At 39.0% G+C, this 23,292-nt stretch overlaps 1 protein-coding gene across 1 annotated transcript in view; it reads right to left on the minus strand.

Moving 5' to 3' along the window:
* Nucleotides 1-7,595, minus strand: part of LOC112159940 (FERM and PDZ domain-containing protein 4) — a gene marked incomplete at its 3' end in the record, with an annotated part of 66,251 nt that extends 58,656 nt beyond the window's left edge. The window contains exon 1 of the mRNA XM_024294201.2: nucleotides 6,462-7,595. Coding sequence (XP_024149969.2) covers nucleotides 6,462-6,496 — 35 coding nt within the window. The remainder of the gene's footprint in view (nucleotides 1-6,461) is intronic.
* Nucleotides 7,596-23,292: the final 15,697 nt, after the last annotated feature.

Raw genomic sequence — 23,292 nt, forward strand, 5'->3', positions numbered from 1 at the left:
TTCTCTGTCACATGTTGAAAACATATCCACTATTTTCTTAAAGCGGTTGTGCCAAAATTAAAAAGCAAACGTTAACCAAACTACGTATTTGGAAAGTTTATTTTTTCAGAAAAGGAAAACAGAAGAAGAGCATTCGACTTCAAAATAAAAGAGAAGCTGAATTTGACAGACGAAAGCCAGGAGTATTGACTCTAAATTGCTGTTCCCACCTTGAATGAACAAACAATGGATGTATCAACCCCTCCCCCCTCTTGTTCAAAACAGGAAGTACCCACTAGTTTCAAGAAACCAACATTCCATTGACTTCTATTGAGAAAAAACAGTTACTACAGCATTTTATTTGTCAGAATAATCATTCTTACTCTGATACATTCTTCTTAACATCTTCTTTCTAATCGGAAATTTAAAAAATATGTATATTTATTGTAAGTAATAAACTGACCAATCAGATGTCTCAGTAAAAGCATGTGGTGCCTGCTGGCCCCGCCTCCAACATTTGATTGACAGCTTCTCCTTCAGTGGAAGGGGTGTGGACTTCCAACAAGCCCAATCATGATTGGCGACAATAGTTAAAGTCTAAAAATGTGACTCAGATTGACTCGGACCAATCACTGTCGTCTGGCTCCAAATGGCGGCACCCGTATTACAGAAAAATGGCAACTCAATTGACTTCATTTATCTAGAACCGCAGATAAAGCATTTTCAATGGGTGACGTCAACACTTCAATATGTTCAGTGGAATAATATGTCAACGGTTCCCACAGACCATAATAATAATTTATAATATTCATTAACAAACGGTCCAATATTACAAGGCTACTGCTAATTAGAGCTGAGCGGATCTACCCAAAATATCAACAGTATCGATCTCAAGTTGGTATCGGTGTAAGATCGATACAGCCCGCAGATATCGATATTTGAACTATTGTTTCAAATTTTAAGCTTTTAATAAGCTATTTTCCATTTAATTGAAAATATATTTCCTAATTCTGTTTTTGTATTTATCAAGTAATTAAGAAAATTGAAACTTACAAAAAACATTTACAGTAATTAAGAACTGTTGAGATTTTCAGCTTCATGTCTCATCCACAACATTTACGAAAAATATCGATATTGGCGATATTGACCGGTATCATATCGATACCCAAATGCTCAGTATCGCCCAGCCTTACTGCTAATAAAGTTGTTCAAATGGTGTATTCACGTTTATTCTTATTCTTATTATTATTAGAAAATAACAGTTTTAGTGACTTTTTTGTTGTATTTATCGGACGCTCCTTCAAAGTGGGACAAGATTAGTTACCGTCTACTGTTACAGTTAACGGTTAAGGGACATTTTGGATCCAATTTTAATGGTTTCTTCGTGAAATCTGGTGCAAACATACAGTTTTAGTCACAACAGATATTTTACAGAGGATGAAAATTAACATTATTTTGAATAAGTTCAAGAAAAACAGAGGCTTAAAAAAAAATAGCACCCACTTCAGCCTAGTATGGGTCAGTTTGTGAAAATATTATTTTGCTTAAGGGGTCACGGTCAAGTCTAGCACAAGTCAGAGGCAAGAAGCAACCCCGCCAAACTCAGGTGGAGATAATAAGTTAGCACCAACTAGCTTCCGGTCACCAAGTTGGTGATGGTAAATGGAGTCAACTTCAACTTTAGCCTTAAGAAGTCCCATTCATACACCAATAGTACCACAACTGCTAAGCAGGGCATTAACCAGATCACCAGGAGCAATGTGTTTGTTGTCTTGCCCTAGGACACTTCGACACAAGTCAAACCTGCAACTATCTAATCATTCTGCCACTAATCAAAACGTAAAGAGGCCCAACAGACAAAGGGAAGAACCAGAGTGACCCTCAAAAGATCCTTAAAGTATAAAGGCAGAGTTTATTAGTACTTGAAAGTAGTTGACAATTTGCCTATAATCGTATGTTTTTGTATTTTTGACTAGTCAGAAAGGATAAGTGTAGTGAGATAAGAATTTTAATAATCCTTATTGTTGTTGACGAGATGTGTTCAGATGTTAGATTTACACAAACTGGAATACAAAAAGATATTTGAATAGAAATGCATCATTGTGCAGTTGAAAGGCTGTCAAGGGGTCAACAGGTACACCTTGGACCCCCTATTGCAAGATCTGAAGGCAAAGGGGAGTCCAACCCGGTACTAGCAAGGTACACCTTGCTAGTACCGGGTTGGACTCCCCTTTGCCTTTAGAACTACCTTAATCCTTGGTGGCATAGATTCAAAAAGGTACTGGAAACAGTCCTCAGAAAGTTTGGTCCAGATTGACTTGACCACATCCCAAAGGTGCTCTACTGGTCCAGAGAACTCATTGTCATGTTCAAGAAACCCTTCTGAAATGATTCCATCTTTATGACATGAAGCCTTATCTGGAAGTAGCATCAGAAGATGGGTACACTGTGGTCATAAAGGGATGGACATGGTCAACCAAAATACTCAAGTAGGCTCAATTGCTAATAAGGAGTCCAAAGTGTGGAAAGAAAATATCCTCTACATCATTACACCACAACCAGCTTGATAAAAGGCAGGATAGATCCATGCTTTCATGTTTTTGATGCCAAATTCTGACCCTACCATATAAATGTCGTAGTTGAAATGGAGATTCATCAGACCAGACAAGGTTTTTACAATCTTCTATTGTCCAGTTTTGGTGATTGTTTGTGAACTGTAGCCTCAGTTCATGTGGAAGTGGTATTTGATGTGTTCTTCTACTCCTGTAGCCCATCTGCCTCAAGCTTGTTGTGATTTTTTCTGCAGACCTCAGTTGTAACCAGTGGTTATTTGAGTTACTGTTGTCTTTCGATTAACCGGAGCCAGTCTGGACATTTTCCTCTGACCTCTGGCATCAACAAGACATATTTTCTCTTATTCTGACCATTCTCTGTAAGCTCTAGAGAAAGCTGTGAATGAAAATCCCAAATACTCATACCAGACCATCAATCAAAGTCACTTCTATCCAATTTCCTCCCTGTTCGGATCCTCGATTTGACCTGCATCAGATCTTCTCGACCATGTCTACATGCCTAAAGACGTTGAGTTGCTGCCATGTGATTGGCTGATTAGAAAATTGCTTTAATGACCAGTTGATGTGGCTAATAAAGTGGCCAGTTCTAGGAATAAAAAAAGGTGGACGAGACTTTTTTTCAATCGCAACCAAATCTTGGATATGTAATTCCAACCTGGCTTCTCAAAAAAACATTTTCTCCTGAATAAATACCAGGAAAGAAGGATATATATTTTTCTACCTTTGTCTTCCTGAAACTAGGAAGGATACATCTCTTGTTCTCCCTTAAGCAAAGCAAATGCAATAACGCAGAAAGGCATCTGCCTTTTTTATTTCATATAGGTTCCCGGAACTGCAGTAGATAAGATAGATTGGGTTTACGCTGCTGAAACGAAGCCAGATGTGAGAAAACTAATATCTCATTTTGTTCACACCCATGAACTACTCAGATCTTCCCGCCGAGTTTTAATCTGACAATGATGCATTCCAAGCATTTAGAGGTGATGAATGATTCAGATCCTCTCATTCATGTTTATGGACTACATGTGACTTCAAACAGAAGACAGCTCATGGGTGACGGACCGGCCATCTGGGCGTTCAGAAGGTGCTGCGAACTCTTTCAGACTGTCAGACCGTGACTAAATGTTAAAAATTTGTCAACAGCAGACAGAGGAAAGCAGTCGGAGACAATTTAGTTGTTCCGATATAAAAGTCAAACACAAGGACAGAGGCGTTGCTGGGGGAGAAAAACAAGCAGCAAGGGGGTACTTTTCATGAGACATTTAAAGCTATTGACGCAAATGAGGTTTAATATTAGAAAAAATGATGATTACACTCATAAAATGAGCTGTTTAGCCACTTTTAATGCACTGTGATATCTCTTAATCTAGTAAATATTGTTGTTTGTGTGAAAAGTGTTGAAATAAAGACCTTCATTAACTCCTAATTAAAAAAAAATATCCTTTGGGTAAAGTTTGAGTCATTTGTCGCTTCTTTCATCAGAAAGTCTTAATACAAACTCCTGACTGATTATTTACCCTAATTTACAGATTAGTCAAGTGTTGCACTCGGACTGCCCATTGTTGGTCCTCAATGTCATCTGTGCTACTAGATTTCCTGTGTCCCTCCCCAATTTATGGTTTTACATTCATCAGAACCAATAATCACTTATTTTATTCATTAATTAAGATAGGGGTAGATCTTAGGGGTAGAATGGTAGATCTTGATGATGATAGATGTACACTCTTTGGAGTCAAATATACCAGTTTTGTACCTCGTTGTATGTAATAAATTTTGGTGCCCAAACTCTATTGTTCCAAATCAATTCCAGTACCTTTTTTTTTAGTTCTATTGAGTTCATCAATAAAATACAGATCCTCAATGAAGGTTATCTCAAGGTGGTATGTGAAATATTCGACAAAAACATCAAAAGATGAACACGTTTTAGGATTGTTGTAGTCTTATTTGACCCAAATCCTCCTAAAACTGCAAAATTGTGAAAATATTTTAAGCGACCAACAGAAAACATCACAGCAATTCCCTGTAATTGCTTGTTAAAAATAATCATAAAGTAAGTGAGACTTCCACCAAATAGTAATCATAATAATACATTTTATTTAACAGCGCCAGAGAGATAAGGAATATACTTTCCATCAAACTCATTTTGACAGGTGACCTTTGACCCTGCATCATCCATCTAACTAATTTGACAGGTGCCTTTATATACATTTTATATGCATTTTATATAAAGCCATCTGTTACTTGTCAAATTAGTTTGATGGATGGTATAGGGTCAAAGGTCACCTGTCAAAATGAGTTTGATGGAAAGTATGTTTCTTATCTCTCTAGTGCCTTTCAAGGATCTCAAGGTCATTTCACAATAAAAAACACAATAAAATAATGAAGATAAATTAATTAAAACAAGATAGAAACTATTGGTAAGGTGTTACTGATATCTTTTTTTAAGGGAAGGGCTTTTAAGCTTGTATTTGAAGGTGGATATCGAGTTCAAGTTTCTAAGATCGGATTTCCAGAAATATTATAAGTTAGCTAACAAACTCCCTATAATCAATAAATAAATTAATATCTATGTCGACACATGGTTTCAAACGTTTCATCTATAATTACCTCATTTAGAGGTGTCTCAAAGGTTTTATTTGTCCAATTTATTCATTTTAAATAGGGAAGATTACCATTAGAGACACTTATAAATGTAAAGAATACCTGTCAGATTCTTAAAATTAAAAAAGAGAGACTGTTTGGCAAAGATGATACTGTAATAGATTGTTTTAGAACCTACAGTTGTGGTCATGAAAGTAGCCACCCTTGCGCTATGCTATGGGGTCCAGATGACCCAAGCCTTACATTGACGTGTTATCTATCCCATGACAAATGTGGATGAAGGTGGACAGGATTTCATGTCTGCCACGGACACCAGGGGAAATAAAAAATCATTTGAAAAAAAAAAGCTTAGCGCTCTGTCTTGTAGGGTCCAGATGACCCCAATCCTAACATCAACATACCTAGAATAGCACAAGGGTTATATGAGGTAGATTACCATTGGAAACACTTATAAATGTAAAAAATCCCTGTGAGATTTATCAATCTTGTGCTATCCTAGGCATGTTGCATTAAAAGTGGGGTCATCTGGACCCCACAAAACAGTGCACTGAACTTTTTTTTCCCCCAAAGACTTTTTATTCACTGGTGTCCGTGGCAGACATGAAATCCGATCCACCCTCATCCACATTTGCCATGGAACGGATAACACATCAGTGTAAGGCTGGGGGTCATCTGGACCCCATAAGAGAACACAAGGGTTAAAAGAAAGAAAAATAAGAGAATGTTTGGCTGAGATACCGCAATGGGTTGTTGTGGCCATGAAAGTAGCCAATCACTGTTAACTTAAAGGGTTGTCATATAGACAGAAGTTTACATTTTTAACCCTCGGGCTCTCATATGGGGTCCAGATGACCCGGCCTTTATATTCCTCCAATGACGAAGGTGGACAGGATTTTAATGTCTGCCACAAACACCAGTGAAGATAAAAAATCCTTGAGAAAAAAGAGGTCAGAGCGCTGTCTTGTGGGGTCCAGATGACCCCACTTTTAATGTAAGCCTTGGATAGCACAAGGGTTAATTATGGTCTTGAATACTCTGTTTTTAATCAAGTTAATTATAAATTGGGAGCAAACTGTTTTCACTCTTTTCATTCTTAAAAAGGATGAATGATTTGACTCTAAAGTCAAGAGTTCCAGACTTTTAGCAGGAATTAAACGTGTCAAATCTGGAAAAGGGGTAAACTGTATGCATCAACACAAGGCACGTCGCAGTAGAATTTGTCTGTCCTCTCACGGACGTCGTTCCTGAACGCTGGAGTACATCGCACCGGAATGCAAAGTGAATGTAAAAGTCAGCGCGCTCACTCACCCAGACAGCTTTGGCTTCTTGGAGAAGCCAAACATGTCCACGTGCTCCGGCTACAGAGCTCTGCTGCCCCGACGCTCAGGTGTTCCTCATCAGCATTCCGGTCCGCATCCGAATCCCATCACAGTTAAAACAGAGACTATCCGGTGTCAGCCAGGGTCCATAGCAACAGTCAGAGGGACTCTCCTTACCACCGCTTTCACATCCGGAGTGCAAACTGTCCCATTCCTGGTTTCCCTGAATACCTTTCCAAAAACGGGACGACAGTAAGGGGTCACCCACCCCTCAGATCTCCAGGACAAGTCAGCCCGCTCTGCCGCGTACCATCCCCATCCTTTTGGGCTGCAGTCAGCCTTCTGTATGTACTTCACATCCCAGAGCACGGGGAAGAGCAGCGATCATAGTGAGGGAGGGGAGATTGGAAAAAGGGAGGGAGGTGTGCGATAGGCAGGGAGGGACAACGCGGAGGGATGACGGATGCTCACTGGCTCCAGTCCTGAGCTCGGTTCCTGCGAGTCCCTTTGCGGGACGGGGGGGAGGACGTGCTGGAAGGACGGGAAAGAGACCAGAGATGGACGGGAGGAGGGGGGTGGGCAGAGTAAAAGGTTGTAAACGGAAAGCCACATGGAGAAAGATAAAGGCGGATGGAGAGTTGATGGACAAAGAACAGCTGACCATGCAGAATGGGATGCAGTGGAGCGCAATACATTAGATGAGGGTTTTTCCCATGTTAAGTGTTAAATATTGGTCTGACAGAACAGAATTATCATGTACAGTCTTAAGCACCCATATACTGCTGCTTTCCTCTTAAGAGGAAAAGTGTTCCCCATAGTTTTTTTAATTAAATTTATGCAGTTTTTAGCCAAAATCATCAAACTTGTGTCGTTTTCTAGGACATAGTTTCTGCAGAGCAGCAGGAGTTCAATGGAAATAAGCCTCTGAGTTGTGGGCGGGACTGTTGTCGCAGAGTAAGCCTGCCCTCATTTCCCATCATCCCAGTGTTTATACACTCTCCCGCTAGATTAGCCTACTATAGGGACAAATCGATTCAGTGATATATCGCGATATTTCATGTGGCGATACTTGTATCAATTTAAAATGTTTGATATTAAATTAATTATTTGTTAGCGTCCTTCCGCGTCTCACTTTTGTTAAGGCTTTACAGCATTCAGACAAAAGTGATTCTCCTGTGTCTCTCTGTACGTTTTTTGGCACGTAAAAATTAAATCACACTTTCAACGATTTAAGCAATCTTAGTATCAAAACGTTCAGCTCATTCAGGACATCACTGCTTGTAATTTTAGTAATTAAAAACTTTTAAAATAATGAGCAAAATAAGCCCCAGAGAAAATGAATCAGAAATTGATCAAATCTTTAAAAAACTTTAAAATAATTAGCAGCTACAAGGGTTTGGAGTGTAGCTTTTAATTAGGCAACATGCTAGCTGTTTTTGACTAATTTAGACAGTTTTCCAGTTTTTAGGGCTAATTTGGAGTTCAACAAAGTTTTAGCAGTATGCTAAAATATTGGCAAAAATAGATTTTTTTCCCTTTTTTGGATAATTTGGAGTTTAGCTATTATTTTAACAATAAGCTAGCTGTTTTGGCAAAATTAGGCATTTTTTACAGTTTGTTTTAGGATGTTTTGGAGTTTAGCTAATATTTTAGCATTATGCTAGCTGTTTTGGCAAAATTAGACATTTTTTTTTACAGTTTTTTTAGGATAATTTTGAGTTTAGCTAATATTTTAACAATAAGCTAGCTGTTTTTGCAAAAATTAGACTTTTTTTTCGTTTTTAGGCTAATATAGAGTTCAGCTTAAATTTTGGCATTATGCTAGCTTTTTTGGTAATTTAGACATTTTTTCCGTTTTTAGGGTAATTTAGAGTTTAGCTAATTTTTTAAAAATAAGCTAGCTGTTTTTCCTTTTTATGTAGCTTAAAATGGCATTTGGCTAGTATTTTAGCAAGCTTTAGCCTTTAGCATTTTCAGCTATCAGCTCTAGCATCCTCAGCAGCCATATCCAACTTGCAGCATTCACACTAGCGTTATCACGGGTAATGCTAAATATCTAGTTCTTTTTTTTCTTATAATGATAAATAGTTTGTTGTCAGACGAAGATATTTTCTAATTTACCAAAAGAAAAGCATCATGAATTGGCTTGGGTAAAGGCAACTTTAGATGAGATACAGTTGCAGTGCTTGATGATCATTAAATACAATAAATCTTACTTTTTTATTACAAGAAAAGACATAATAAAATTAAGGTGGAGTTTTTATTTTTAAGTCATACTCTTTTAAAAAAAAAAAAAAAAAAAAAAGGAAAAATTGTTCAATTGGTACAGCCTTGGAATATATTGCGATATGTATCACATCGTGATACCTGTATCATATTGCTAAACCCTTGTCCTAATGGACACAAATACAACTGCCACAGCGCCATAGGGAGGCATCGGCAGAATCGTCATGCCGCCTCCCAATGTTTTCAAAAACTAAATCAAAAAGGTGGTCATGAATGGCGGTGGTCAGGCAGCTATTAGGCAAACAGAGTGGCTCGCTGTTTATATACCCTCGGACAACCACGCGGTTGGCGGCCGTTCCGAGACATTTACACATAGTCAGGTAAGAGTGCACTATGGTTATTCAGTTGTCGCCCAATTTCATAATGGTGCCATCCGCGTCTGCCACTGAACTACCACCGCAAGACCTAAAATTGTGCCCGGGCGGCCACTGACCAATGTCAACTTTTAGAGAAAAATCAGTCGGTTGGCGCAAACCTTTGGCACTTTCTCAAAACCTTCTTGGCCATTTACAAATAATGCTTTTCGTCCACCTGACAAATTTACTGAGAAATATACATTTACATCACTGCTCAGCGGCATTTTGGGATTACACACCCGCAACAAAACATCACCCATACAACAAAAATGGCGAGCAATATTGGAGCGTCCTCCATCACCACAAAAACACGTAAAAAAGACCAAAAACACTATTTTTATTGAGGAACGTCTTTAAATTGCTGTATTAAATTTGAGATTTTGTCATAGTTTTGGATACTGTCTTCCCCAATAACAGTCAAGGACTTTTGTTTTCCCCCTAATCATTGGCTGTCATCAGACCGTGTGTGTCTGTGTTTGTGTTAACGTCTGCACAGATGGTTCCGCCTTTGGGAGATGCTGATTCTGTTGGCCCCGTGCCACAAGTGTTCAAACACCAACCACAAATGGACCTCAGTGGACATGACAAAATACTTGGGAATGCAAATTAGCGGGAAGCACAACCGCTCATTATTTTAATGCCTTTTTTGTTCTGTACGGCCTTAGATTCCTCGTCAGCATTAATCATGTTTGAAATCGGAATACCCTCGCTGTCAACGAAAAGCAGAGACATTCAAATGATGATATTAGAGTCAAAAGAACTCAGGAAAACCATTGACTTTTGCTTGATGATATTGCTTTTTTTCTCCGGAATGAAATGATTAAAGTTAGTAATACAGTACTACTCTTATTTATCGTGGATGTTTTGGTCTAAAAACAACTTGTGATAGACGAAATCTATGAGGTATTCATCTCTAAGTAATTCTGAATAATTTTCTCAGACAAACATGAACATTTTCACTCTTTTCTCTCTTCTTTCTCAAACTCTTAAAGTTCAAATCTTCGTACAAAAATACGTCCGGCATTCTAAAATGAAAATAAATATCTTTGTAAACTGTATTCTGTAACGGTGACACAGCACAAAGGAGATTAACACTGGGGCACAGCCAATCAGGATACAGAACAAGAAGTGCATAAAACAAATACACAGTTGCAATAAATAATCCTTGAGGCAACAAGACAGAGAAGGGTAAACTGTGAGTTTCTAAAGTGACATTGATGAGTTTATTGAAACAAGTGAAATTAGCTTGTTTTAGAAAAAGGAGGCTTTTAATGGTATATTTTGTCGGGGTGTAAGAAAATATCGACTCAGTGAAATATTGTGATACTTCTGTTACTTCCTGAACTGAGGATTTCTAAAATGATTTCGATGACATGTCAGTTGTCCCAATGAACGCATCAAGATCATTTTGGAAAATCTCAGTTCAGGAAGTAAAAGAAGTATCGGCAAAGAAATAATCGCCAAACGAAGTATTGCGATATTTCACTGAATCATTATTTATTGACACCCATATTAGATATACAATCCAAAGTCCTTTATTTCTAAAAATGAGCAAATGTCAGTCATTCCAACAAACCTATTTTAGAAACTCTCAGTATATCGCCAAACGAAGTATCGCCAGACAAAGTATCGGCAAATGAAAAATCAGCAAAGTATCGCCATACGAAGTATCGCCAAACAAAGTATCACCAAACAAAGTATCACCAAACGAAGTATCACCAAGCGAAGTATCACCAAGCGAAGTATCGGCAAACGAAGTATCACCAGACGAAGTATCACCAGACGAAGTATCACCAAACGAAGTATCACCAGACGAAGTATCACCAAGTGAAGTATCGGCAAACAAAGTATCACCAGACGAAGTATCGCCAAACAAAGTATCACCAATCGAAGTATCACCAGACGAAGTATCGCCAAACAAAGTATCACCAGACGAAGTATCACCAAGCGAAGTATCGCCAAACGAAGTATCGACAAAAGAAGTATTGCCAAACCAAGTATCACCAGACGAAGTATCACCAAGCGAAGTATTACCAGACGAAGTATCGCCAAACACAGTATCACCAGACGAAGTATCACCAAGCGAAGTATCGCCAAACGAAGTATTACCAGACGAAGTATCACCAGACGAAGTATCACCAAGTGAAGTATCGGCAAACAAAGTATCCCCAGACGAAGTATCACCAAGCGAAGTATCGCCAAACAAAGTATCACCAGACGAAGTATCACCAAGCGAAGTATCACCAGACGAAGTATCACCAGACGAAGTATCACCAAGTGAAGTATCGGCAAACAAAGAATCACCAGACGAAGTATCACCAAGCGAAGAATCACCAAACAAAGTATTACCAGACGAAGTATCGCCAAACAAAGTATCACCAGACGAAGTATCGCCAAACGAAGTATCGCCAAACGAAGTATCGACAAAAGAAGTATCGCCAAACCAAGTATCGCCAAACGAATCATTGGCAAACGAAGTATCACCAGCGAAGTATTGCCAAACAAAGTATCACCAAACCAAGTATCGCCAAACAAAGTATCACCAAACCAAGTATCGCCAAACCAAGTATCGCCAAACAAAGTATCACCAAACCAAGTATCACCAAACCAAGTATCGCCAAACCAAGTATCGCCAAACCAAGTATCGCCAAACCAAGTATCACCAAACCAAGTATCACCAAACCAAGTATCGCCAAACCAAGTATCGCCAAACAAAGTATCACCAAACTAAGTATCACCAAACCAAGTATCGCCAAACCAAGTATCGCCAAACCAAGTATTGCCAAACCAAGTATCATCAAACCAAGTATTGCCTAACTAAGTTTCGCAATATTTCTCTGAATCTATATTTATTGACACCCTTATAAGATATACCATTAAAAGTCCCTTCTTTCTAAAAATAAGCAAATTTCAGTCGTTCTAACAAACTTATTGAGGTCATTTTAGAAACTCATAGTTCAGGAAGTAACAGAAATATCGCCAAATGAAGTATCACAATATTTCACTGAATCGATTACCCCCTCTTCTAGATACACCATTAAAAGTCCCTTCTTTCTAAAATTATGAGAAAAGAAAGTCTACTTGAACGTTTATCTAAGTTGGTTAAGTGCAGGACTGGCAAGTGACAAACAGTGTTCGATTTCCAAGGGGCGCAGTAAGTTTAATCCAGTTTCTTTGGGCCAGTCTATTTGCCCTACTATGAAGCCACAAGGGGCCGTCAGTCTGATTTTCCCAGGGCCAGTCCCCAGCCCAGATAAAATACATGGATGTGTCAGGATTGATATAAAACTGCCAAACCAAATGAGATAAAGCCGGTTCACTGGGGAAAGGATATGGCGAAAGGTGAACAACATTTCATGAGCACTAGAAGTAATTTAGCACCAGCTTTGACACAAACCCTAATGCACAAAGACATCAAGAATATTTCTGCGAGTGGCAGAACACCGAGGTCCTTGTTGCCCTTTCATGATCCCACACTTATTTAGACAATCCCATTTGGAAACAGGACAGAGACAAATGAACGTACGGCCTCTTATCTGTTAGTAAATTCAATTTCCTGTCTGTGCTTTATTACAGACAGAAGTTATTAGGGAATATATATAATGCTGTGCATCACTGGCAGCTTTTTGACATTTTCAGGAATTCACCCCAATGGTTGTTTTGAAAGGATATTATTCTAGCAGTGAATAAATCAAACGCATATCCCTCTGAGACTGCTGATGCACGAGTCAGATGTTCTGTGATTGGTGGGTATCCATTAATCATGAAGACAGCAAAAATAATACAGTGACTGGACTTAATGCATCATCCGCTTTGGCAAAACTTCACCTCCATTTTACTTCGATTAATACACTTGACGTAGCAAAAGAACAGCACAGCAAACATGAATGGCAGCCAGAAAACAAAAAAACACAACAGATGGAGCACGGTAAATGCAGGCCTTTTGTTATCTGCTGCTAGCATGTGTCCAGCAGGACCGTGATAAGATTGCTGCTGTCAAGCACACGAGGTGCTGGTACACACTATTCTTTTAAAGGGAGGGAATTGTTGATATAATCTTGTCAGAAGGTTGCAGTCGGGGGGGAATCTAGAACAACAATGGAAGCTGACTCGATTGGCAAAGAACAGTTTTATGAACAATGACTGGTTCTGGTTTACCCAAGCAATTGAATCAATCTGTTTACATTAGAGGACCAAAAAAATGGAAGATGAATGGACGGGAATGAAGAGGTGATGTTAAGAAGAGTCAAAGTTATGCCAATCTTCATCAGTCTCTTATTGTAACATTTTGCAAAAAAAATTGATGAAAAGGAGAAAAAAAAGTAAAAAATGATATTAATATCCAACCTAGTAACTTTTGCACATGATTAAGAATTGACAAATTAAGATGATATGCAAATGATGTTATAAATCAGATAATAAGGACAGCAGGAGTACAATTTCGCAACAGAAACAAATGCAAAATGCAACTGGAAGAACTGAAACAGACAAAAATACATTTATGCTAGAGTCACATATGCTGTACAGCTGCCACTACTCGAATCTTCAAGATTTCGTGCCATCTGATCTTTTTTTTAAATTGTTGGCATGGTCATGGATGCAGACGGCAGCAGTCAGGCGGAATTACAAAATCGTGTGGCCGACAGCAGCTTTGATTGGACGATGTGTAAATGTCTCTGCACGGCGGCCGTCCATATCAAGTGGTTGCCCTTAAAGTGGGACATTCTGCACTACCGGTTATTCCCATGCCTCCCAAGAAAGCGCTATGTTCTGTCTTCTTCAAACTCTTCTCAGTATCAACTACAATTTGTCGATACGGAGGTCTCAGAGTCACTGCGGTGCGATCAAAGTTGTCTCCCCATTCATATGAAGGATCTACGGCGACCGTGACCCAACCAGCTAGGCCAAGTGGGGCCCCATATTGTTTAAAAGTGGGTAGGAAATGTGGGACACTGTTGGGTAAGTCCGCAGTTTCTGTGGTGGCCCCACCTGCGTTTGCCCACTTTGGCTTAAGTAGACACTCAGTTGGTTTGCTAGCTATGGTAGCCTGCCACCTGGTGGACAGTGTAGCAAGTTCCACTGCCCAGGGTCCGGCAGCGCTAGTGGGGTCAAAGCTCTGGGTGACAGTCCCTCAGCAGTGGGCAAACACAGGTGGGGCCACCACGAAAACTGCGGACAAACACATTCAAGGGCCATATTTGGGGCCCACTTGGCACTTCTGGCTGGGGATTGCCAGATTGGCGTCTGGTCAACGCCGGGACCCTGGCCCATCTCAACAGCCCTGATCACCGTACGATTTCTAACAATCGGATGCAGTGGGGCGGCAACACAGGGGTAGGGGGATAACTGGAGGGTGGCAGTCTGAAATCGGAAGATCCAAAACATCCTCACTCCCAAGTCGTCACATATTGACATTTCATTAAGGACCCCTCCGCGCCACTTTTTGACGTTTTGTGTGTCCCCAACTCACGTTTTTTGACTCATTGGCTGTTCCCATTATATCTCGGGTCCCCAACCTCTGGGGGGGAACCAGAACTGATTCAATACCACGACACGTAGCGCACTGGTACCCAAACCCCGAACTGGTACCCTAACCCGACACCAGACCAGACGCAGTACCGGATGCAAACTAGTACCGGGTTAAGGTTAGGGTACCGGTACTGGATTGGGGTACCTGTACTAGACGCGTCCCGAGGACCAGTGCGCATCCGGTACCACATCCTGAGGGTTGCAGACCCTTGATTTTATGAGGAGCCAGCACGCCAAAAACAGACAAGTTGGGGACTCCCAAAACGTGGAGGGGTCCTTAACCAAACATCAATGTGCGTCGAATAGGGGAGAAGAATGTGTTGGAAGATCATCTGACGATTTTGGAGAATTCGGAGACCCTCCTATCAGTCAATTATCACGCTGCTGCCTTTCTGCTACCCACCTGTCATTGGACAATCACAGCGCAACCTCCAAATGTGCCTGGATGGCCACTGACCAATGTCAGAAAATCGTCCGGTCACGGATTAATTTGAACTTCTTCTTAAAACCTCCACAGCCACCACATGCCGAGTAAAAATATGACTGCGACCTTCCGATAAAAAATACCGTTGCATTGCCGAATTTGCTGAAAAACTTGCATTTAGATCATCGCATGTTAGCATTTTGGGACATTTGACCTAGGTTTTAAAGGAAAACATATTATTTAGAATCAACTTTAGTGTTTTTAGAATCAACTTTAGTAATTTTCCCACTGAACGGTAAGTTCCCCTTTTTCTTAACCCACACAGTTAAGAGATGTGATGCCCAAGAATTTTTTATGATTTTGGTCCAACTGTGGGGATCTCTTGGGTCACATAGAGTCTAGATTTTATTTTCATTCACATTGCTCCCCAGGCTGAAATTGGAATCTCTGACTTCATCAGTTCCCAGAGGAAATGTATGATTGAAGCAGAAGAAGAAAGTTCAGTGTCATCACTGCCACATCTACGACTTTCTGTTGCTTTCACTACCAATATAAATGTGGAATAACATTCCTCCACTCAAAACAGACATCACTTTCCGATGATTTGATTGTGAAGGAAGTTTTATTTTGAAAAAACTACCAGATTCTCTTTTTCTCATTCGTCTATGACTTTCTCGACGGATATCGAGACACGTCACAGTCACGTGAATACCTTCTTAAATTTGCCATCAAGCTAGTAAGATTACAGTAAACAAACGTCTTTGGAAAGTATCTGTGAAACTAAAAGAAGAACTTTTGTTTTTGAAGGAGAAATCAATAAATAAATCAGCAAAATATCAGTTGTGTGAGTATAATATGTGGCAAACAACTCTTCAATTTGACAGAGGCAATGCTAATAAAGTTGGATTCACATTTATCGTTATATTTAGAAAACCCCAGTTTTTGTCACATTTTTATTATGTAGGATTCATTAATTGGATAAAGACTGAAGTTGGTTCCTTGACAGCATTCTGAGATAAAGGTCTGATTAACTTTGCACCTCCTGTTCTGCTTGCTGTTGGCCGTCGCCCTCCCAAATAGACCAAGGACTTTACTACTGAGTATCCAAGCTGCTGGCTGAACTAGTGCCAAAGTATGACAGTTTGATGATCTGAGAACACTTCCATATTCATGCCTGCTGTCCCTCAAGCCAATGTGTTGATGAATTCCAAAGGCGTGTTTGTCTCTTGACCTGACTCACGTTCACACTCTCGTCCTTTTCATTTTAAACTCATTTCTAGTTTCCTGTTTTTCATATTTGATTTAATGAGTCCTCCTTCTGCCTCTACAGCTGGACAGTTTGTCGCTGTCTTAATGAATTCTGGCGTTTCTTCGCCTTTTACCCGTAGGATTCTATACCGTCTCCTCACTTGAGATTTTGGGTCCCATTGCACCTTTCAGGTGGAGAGCCAAGGAAAGTAAATGTAATTCCTGATAAAAAAGACATAATTTTTAGTCTTCAGCAAAAGGATAGTTTTTTTCAGTGGTCCCCTGGCCACGATGACACTAAGAACAATAAAAATGTGTAGTTCCCAGTAGCTGTACAATAAAATACCAAACAAAACATCACATTTGTACTGGATTGCTCCACCAATTGATTTATAGACCATCAAAAACCAACAACTTCAAACAAAACCTAAACATTTTTTTGTTTAGGAAATATAAAAAGTGTTTTCCTTTATACTTTCATCTGTCGTATTAATGTTTTTGTAACTCCTTTTAAGTGCTATATAAATAAACGATGATGGATTGTATTTGTGAAGTGCTGCTCAGTTCTGTAAAACATAAAAAAGTTTGAGTACTCCTTTGAAGTGTATAAACAACACTTTATAGGGAAGGGTTCTTAATCCTTTGGAGAAAATGATTTATGTTAAGTTCAGAGCAAATTTGTTTAACTTTTGTAGAACACAAACCTCTAAATGACTCTTCATTTTGGTAGTAGGGCATGTTCTTGTATCTCTTGGATAATACACAAGACAGTAATCTTACCATCTCAGTATATTTTTAAACGTTAGTTATTTTGTTAGTATATTTTATAGAGTGTTCATGACAATCAGCATTTGTGAGTAATGTGTCAACATTTCTAAGGAAATTGATTTTAGTAATCCAATATCGGATACATGTCTGGATGAACCAGACACTTGTTATCTCGAGAAGCTTCCGTTAAGTCTGGCCACACGGCTGGTTTAAAACAGACGTACTGAGGACGGACAGAAGCAGCTTTGGCATCCCTGTGCTGCCGGGCGTCACCCAGAGATAAGAGGACAGAAGGAAGGGGACGTGCTATTGTTCACTAATGAATACCAATACCGCCCAAGGTCACCAGTTGAGTGTTGACTATAAGGACAAGAAGGAGAAATGAGGGGACAAAATAGTTTTGGGATAAAAGAAAACGACTCTTACTTTGATAAATACTCAAGTATTTTGTTTTTTTAATATTAATTTTTGCACGAAACAATTGATAAAACCAATGAAAATCCTTCCACTACACATTATATCCCAGAATGCCATGCAGCAGGGTCAGGGTGTTCTCTTTATCATTATAGAGGATAGAAACGTTGCCACCCTTGACTCACTCACACACACACAAACTTCATGTGACTGGCCTAAACAATGAGATCATAGAATTTCATTCCAGCACCGCCTTTAATCCAGGCAGCAATCTCCCGGTTTCTCTCCTCTGACACAGCCTTAATCTGGCAGGGCAGCCGGCTCCAGAGCGTGGACGGGTTGGCTAGTTGGGGTTGAAAAAGGAAAAACACTAGAGTGACACAAGCGATGTTTACGTACTGAGCAATGGATGGCAAAAGGAAACAACAGACCTCAATGTGTGATGTCTATGAATTTTCCTTTTCGGAAAACGGGCTGTAAACAAATACAGTTTTCCAGGAAAATTCAATAAGACTCAAGAGTCAAAAATGTATCTTTTGTGGTTTTACTTAGAAGCAAGGTTATAGACAATACTTACAGTCAATCTGAACACTGAAGGTGCATTTGAAAAGCGTGATCTGTTATATTGTTTTGGACATGGACACATACAAAAAAAAAAAGAAAACGTTGTTAAAATATGTTAATACAAGTAAAATAAAAATAAAAAAAAAGTCACCATGTCTACAAACTATATGATAATGGGATTTAAACTAACAAATACAAATACTTTGAATAAATAAATGGAAAATATTGAGGATGGAAGATATATTTTCTTAACAGAGTTAAAAGGGAATTGTTTAATTATTTATTTCTATTTAAGGTTAAGTAACAATTTATTTGTAGACATGTTATTTTCAAGATCAAATTTGATTATAAAATCTAAATTAAGTGCAATTTCATTTCCTTCAAAGAGAACATAATTTAGGTTTAGAAAATGGACTTGAAATAATCAAAAAGAATTGGTTAGGGTTTGAGCCATTTCAAATGTCAGTTTGGAAGTTTGACACTAAAATGTCTCAATTTTTACTATGTAACAGAGGTGGGACCAAGTCATTATTTTGCAGGTCTCAAGTAAATCACAAGTCTTTGTCCTCTAGTCCGAGTCAAGTCCCAAGTCAAAAGCAGTCAAGTCCTTAAGTTGAGTCACAAGTCAAAGACCAACAAGTCTTAAGTTTAGTCACAAGTCAAGACCAAAAAGTCCCAAGTCGAGTCACAAGTCAAGACCAACAAGTCCCAGGTCGAGTCACAAGTCATGTCACAAGTCAAGACCAACAAGTCTCAAGTCGAGTCAGAAATGTCAGGACAAACAAGTCACAAGTCGAGTCACGAGTCATGTCACAATTCAAGACCAGCGAGTCTCAAGTCGAGTCAGAAATGTCAGGACAAACAAGTCACAAGTCGAGTCACGAGTCATGTCACAATTCTAGACCAGCAAGTCTCAAGTCGAGTCAAAAGTCAGGACAAAAAAGTCACAAGTCAGGACCAACAAGACTCAAGTCGACTCAAAAGTTAAGACCAACAAGTCTCAAGTCGAGCCAAAAGTCAGGACAAACAAGTCACAAGTTGAGTCACAAGTCAAGACCAACAAGACTGGATGTTGGGCCGACTGCGGCGCAGGCTTTCTCAATATTCTTCTTACCTTGGATTCAGGGTGGAGGGGGATAAAAAGTCTTTCTGAGTCAGAGGTGGAAAGTCCAAGTTAAGTCACGAGTTATGAATATGAAAGTCTGAGTCAAGTCACGAGTCAGAACTTTGAAAGTCCAAGTTGAGTCTAAAGTTGTCAAACGTGACTCGAGACTGACTCAAGTCTAAGTCATGTGACTCGAGTCCCCACCTCTGCAATTTAATGTTGCTTTCAATAGTTTAGCATCTTATGCTTTTAGCATGTTTTGAATTAATTTGTTTCTGTGTAAAAGAACTAGACTGAGTGACCCCTCCCCCTTTGCATTCCAAACAGGAAGAACTTGCAGAAGCCAAAACCCCAGACTTCTACAGAGAAATAAACAGCTATTTTTTTAGTCATTCTGTTTGTCAGAATAACCATTTTAACCATCGTATACCTTTATATAACTCATTTTTTAACAATATATTTTTTGTAGTGCAAGTCATTCAAGTTATAAACTGACCAATCAGAAGCCTCAATAAAAGCATGAGGTCTCACATTGAACATTTGAGGCCAAGCCCACTTTCAAGTGTGGATTTCAAACATGCTCTCTCCTGATTGGAGGGAGTAGTTGCCATAGAAATCACGACTCAGACCGATAAGGAGCTATTACTGCTAACTGCCGGTTTCCGGTTCCAACATGGCGGCATCTAAATCACAAAAAAATAAATAAATAAATAAATAAATAAGGTGACCAAATTGTCAATGGTACAAACATACAAGCATTTGCCCTTCTGTCCTGATTTACAAATGACACATTTTAAAACAAGCTGTCATAGTTTATAGTGATGTGATGTATTTGTTAGTAATTGAAAATTGGAATCTATTGACAGCCCTACTATCAGCTATTCCTCAGAGCCAACATGACACTTATTATTACACAACAATCTGAATAGCTGAGATGTACAGGACAGCAAATTAATGGGATCTTGGGGCTTTTGTTTGGATTAATGTTCTTGTTTCCGTGGACACAATTGAACACAATGAATGCGACAAGTGGATGTGAGGAGCAACATAATTATAAGCAGGCTAATTCAGGACAACAAAAGGGGGGCTGGAGGGTTTTTTTCAGTTGGGCAGCCAACCAAAGCTTGTAGAACACGGCTGGGCAGTATTTCCAGTGGAGATTGAAAAAAATGAGAGGAAGGGAGTGTTAGAGTGATGGTGGAAGTGTACTCAGCCAAACTGAACACTTTAAATTGAAGATTTGATGATGAAGAATAAAAATGTCCAATTTCCGATTATGTGGTTTCAGACTTGATCAAAATCAGATGATACATTCAGATCAGGGATTGCATATATATTTTATTCTAATCAGCACTGTCAATTTGAAGCTTATTTTTAAGGATAAATGCTCTAGTAGACGCCTCTTACCAGCGTAATCAAGGACGGCTCACGACCTTCTATTGCTGCAAAGTGCAGTAGAAAATGGCACCGGTTTGACCAGGAGGTGCACAAAACCATAAGATACTTTACAGACCACAAGAAATAGTAAATCACATTACAATTAAGTTTGCCATTTCAAGAGGGGTAAGGACAAAGCTCGGCTTAATACAACAAACCTTATGAGGAATCTGAAAAACCACCACAAGCAGCAATACAAGGAGTTTACTAAATCAACACAGTCCAAAACAACTCAGCCAACACAGCATTAGTGAGAAAAAGAACAGGCTCTGATCAGACGAGGTGGAGATTCTGGTTGTCATCATAAAAAAGCACAGATTTATTCTTCAAGATAGAAAAGGATGGTAAGAATTAAGAGTTCTGAAAAGCACATTACTGACTTATTGGGTCGATAAGAATCACTAATTACTACAAAAGATTGGTAAGTATCGGCAAGTATCGCCAAGTCTTGGATCGGATCGTTAAGTATAGAAAAATATCGCCAATTATTGGATCAGATCGATAAGTATCGGCAGGTATCGCCAATTAATGGATCGGATTGATAAAGTATCGACAAGTATCGTCAATTATTGAATTGGATCTATAAGTATCGGCAAGTACTGGCAATTAATGGATGAGATCAATAAGTATTGGCAACTAACACCAATTACAAGATCAGATCAATAAGTATCGGCAGGTATCACCAATTATTAGATCAGATTGATAAGTATTGACGAGTATCGCCAATTTTTGGATTGGCTCGATAAGTATCGGCAGGTATTGCAGATCACTGGCTCGAATCAATAAGAATCGTCAATTATTGGATCAAATCAATAAGTATGGACAAGTGTTGCTCATTATTGGATCAGATCAATAAGTATCAACAAGCATTGTCAACTATTGGATCGGATCGATAAGTATTGGCAACTCATGCCACTTACAGGATCAGATCAATAAGTATCGATGAGTATCGCAAATTATTAGATCGGATCGATGAGTATTGATGAGTATTGCCAATTATTGGATCAGATCAATAAGTATCAATAAGTATTGTCAATTATTGGATCGGATCGATAAGTATCGGCAAATCATGCCACTTACAGGATCAGATATATAAGTATCGGTGAGTATTGCAAATTATTAGATGGGATTGATAAGTATTGATAAGTATTGCCAATTATTGGTTTGGATCAAAAAGTATTGGCAAGTATTGCCGATTATTGGATTGAATCAATAAGTATCGGCAAGTATCATCAATCATTGGATCAGACGGTTAAGTTTTGACAAGTATCATAAATTATTGGATCGGATTGACACGTTTTGGCAACTGACGCCAACTACTGGATCAGATCAATAAGTATAGACAAACATCACCAATTATTGGATCGGATCAGTGAGTATAGGCAAGTATCGTCAATTATTGGATCGGATCAAGAAGTATAGACAAGTATTGCCAATAATTGGATCAAATCAATAAGTATCGACAAGTTTTGCCAATTATTGGTCTGGACCAATGAAGTATTACTAATTATTTGATTGGATCGATAAGTATTGGCAACTAATAGCAATTACAGAATCAGATTAATAAGTATCAAGAGTATCGTCAATTATTGGATTGGATCGATAAGTATTGATGAGTATCACCAATTATCGGATCGACTCGATAAGTATCGGCAGGTATCAGCAACTATTGGATAGAATCAATACGTATAGACAGATATTGCCAATATTGGATCAGATCGATAAGTTTCGGCAAGTATCGACAATTACTAGATTGGGACTTGGTATCAATAGACATTAAAAATAGAATGACAGAATTGGATCAGGTTCAAAAATACTTGATCAGGACATCCCACATTTTTTTCTATGGGCATGCTGCGGGCAACAAATCATAATGAAGTAAGTAAGGGGGAAGTAGGTGAGACTCAGGCACGTCGTACGGATTTTTGATTTAGTTCAACCCCCCAAAAAACCCTATGCCAGGGCCAGTTAGGGCTGTTCAAGGATAAGTGGGTCAGGGTGCAGTTTGTGTGGAAATCTCACAGGCACTTTAACTGGAGCCTAAGTGCCTGTAGGCACTCCAAGGTCCCCAAAACCGCCTGATCATCAACCGATTTCAGACTGCCACACCCCTGATAGACACTCAAGAGATTGAGTTGAAACATTTATTATCCACTAACCTCAAAAGCTATTCATTCTAAAGACAATCTCTACCTACAATGACCCTTTAAAATCAAACGCAGCACATCTTAGATCACATAAGTGCATTCAGAAGAAATGATACAACCGTAATAACCTCTACAAATGTAAGTTCTGCATAACTGGCAGGGTCACTGCCTCATCTGGGATTAGTCTTTAAGGGATTGACATCAGCTAATGTGACGTTTATGAAAGATTTCTCACTGTTTGGAAACAGAAGACAGATTTACACCACAAATCCCTATTTAGTGCAACACGTGGCTTAATGTCTGCTGGTCCAAATATTCATTTGTACACAGTTTTTTTTTTCTAAATTAAGCAGTAAATTCTGCAATTACTGTCATGTATGAGTTTTATTATGTTTCCAATACGAATGATTGACTCTGGATGTTTAATTTGACAAGAATTGAGGTGAATATTTCTAGAGACTGTGAGGTGGAGGGGAATAAAATACCAAACATCTGCCAGCAGAATAATCAGCGTGCGACCGAGTTGGCCCCGTGACCCTTCC

This window comes from Oryzias melastigma, linkage group LG2 (assembly GCF_002922805.2).
Source record: "Oryzias melastigma strain HK-1 linkage group LG2, ASM292280v2, whole genome shotgun sequence".
NCBI lineage: Eukaryota > Metazoa > Chordata > Actinopteri > Beloniformes > Adrianichthyidae > Oryzias > Oryzias melastigma.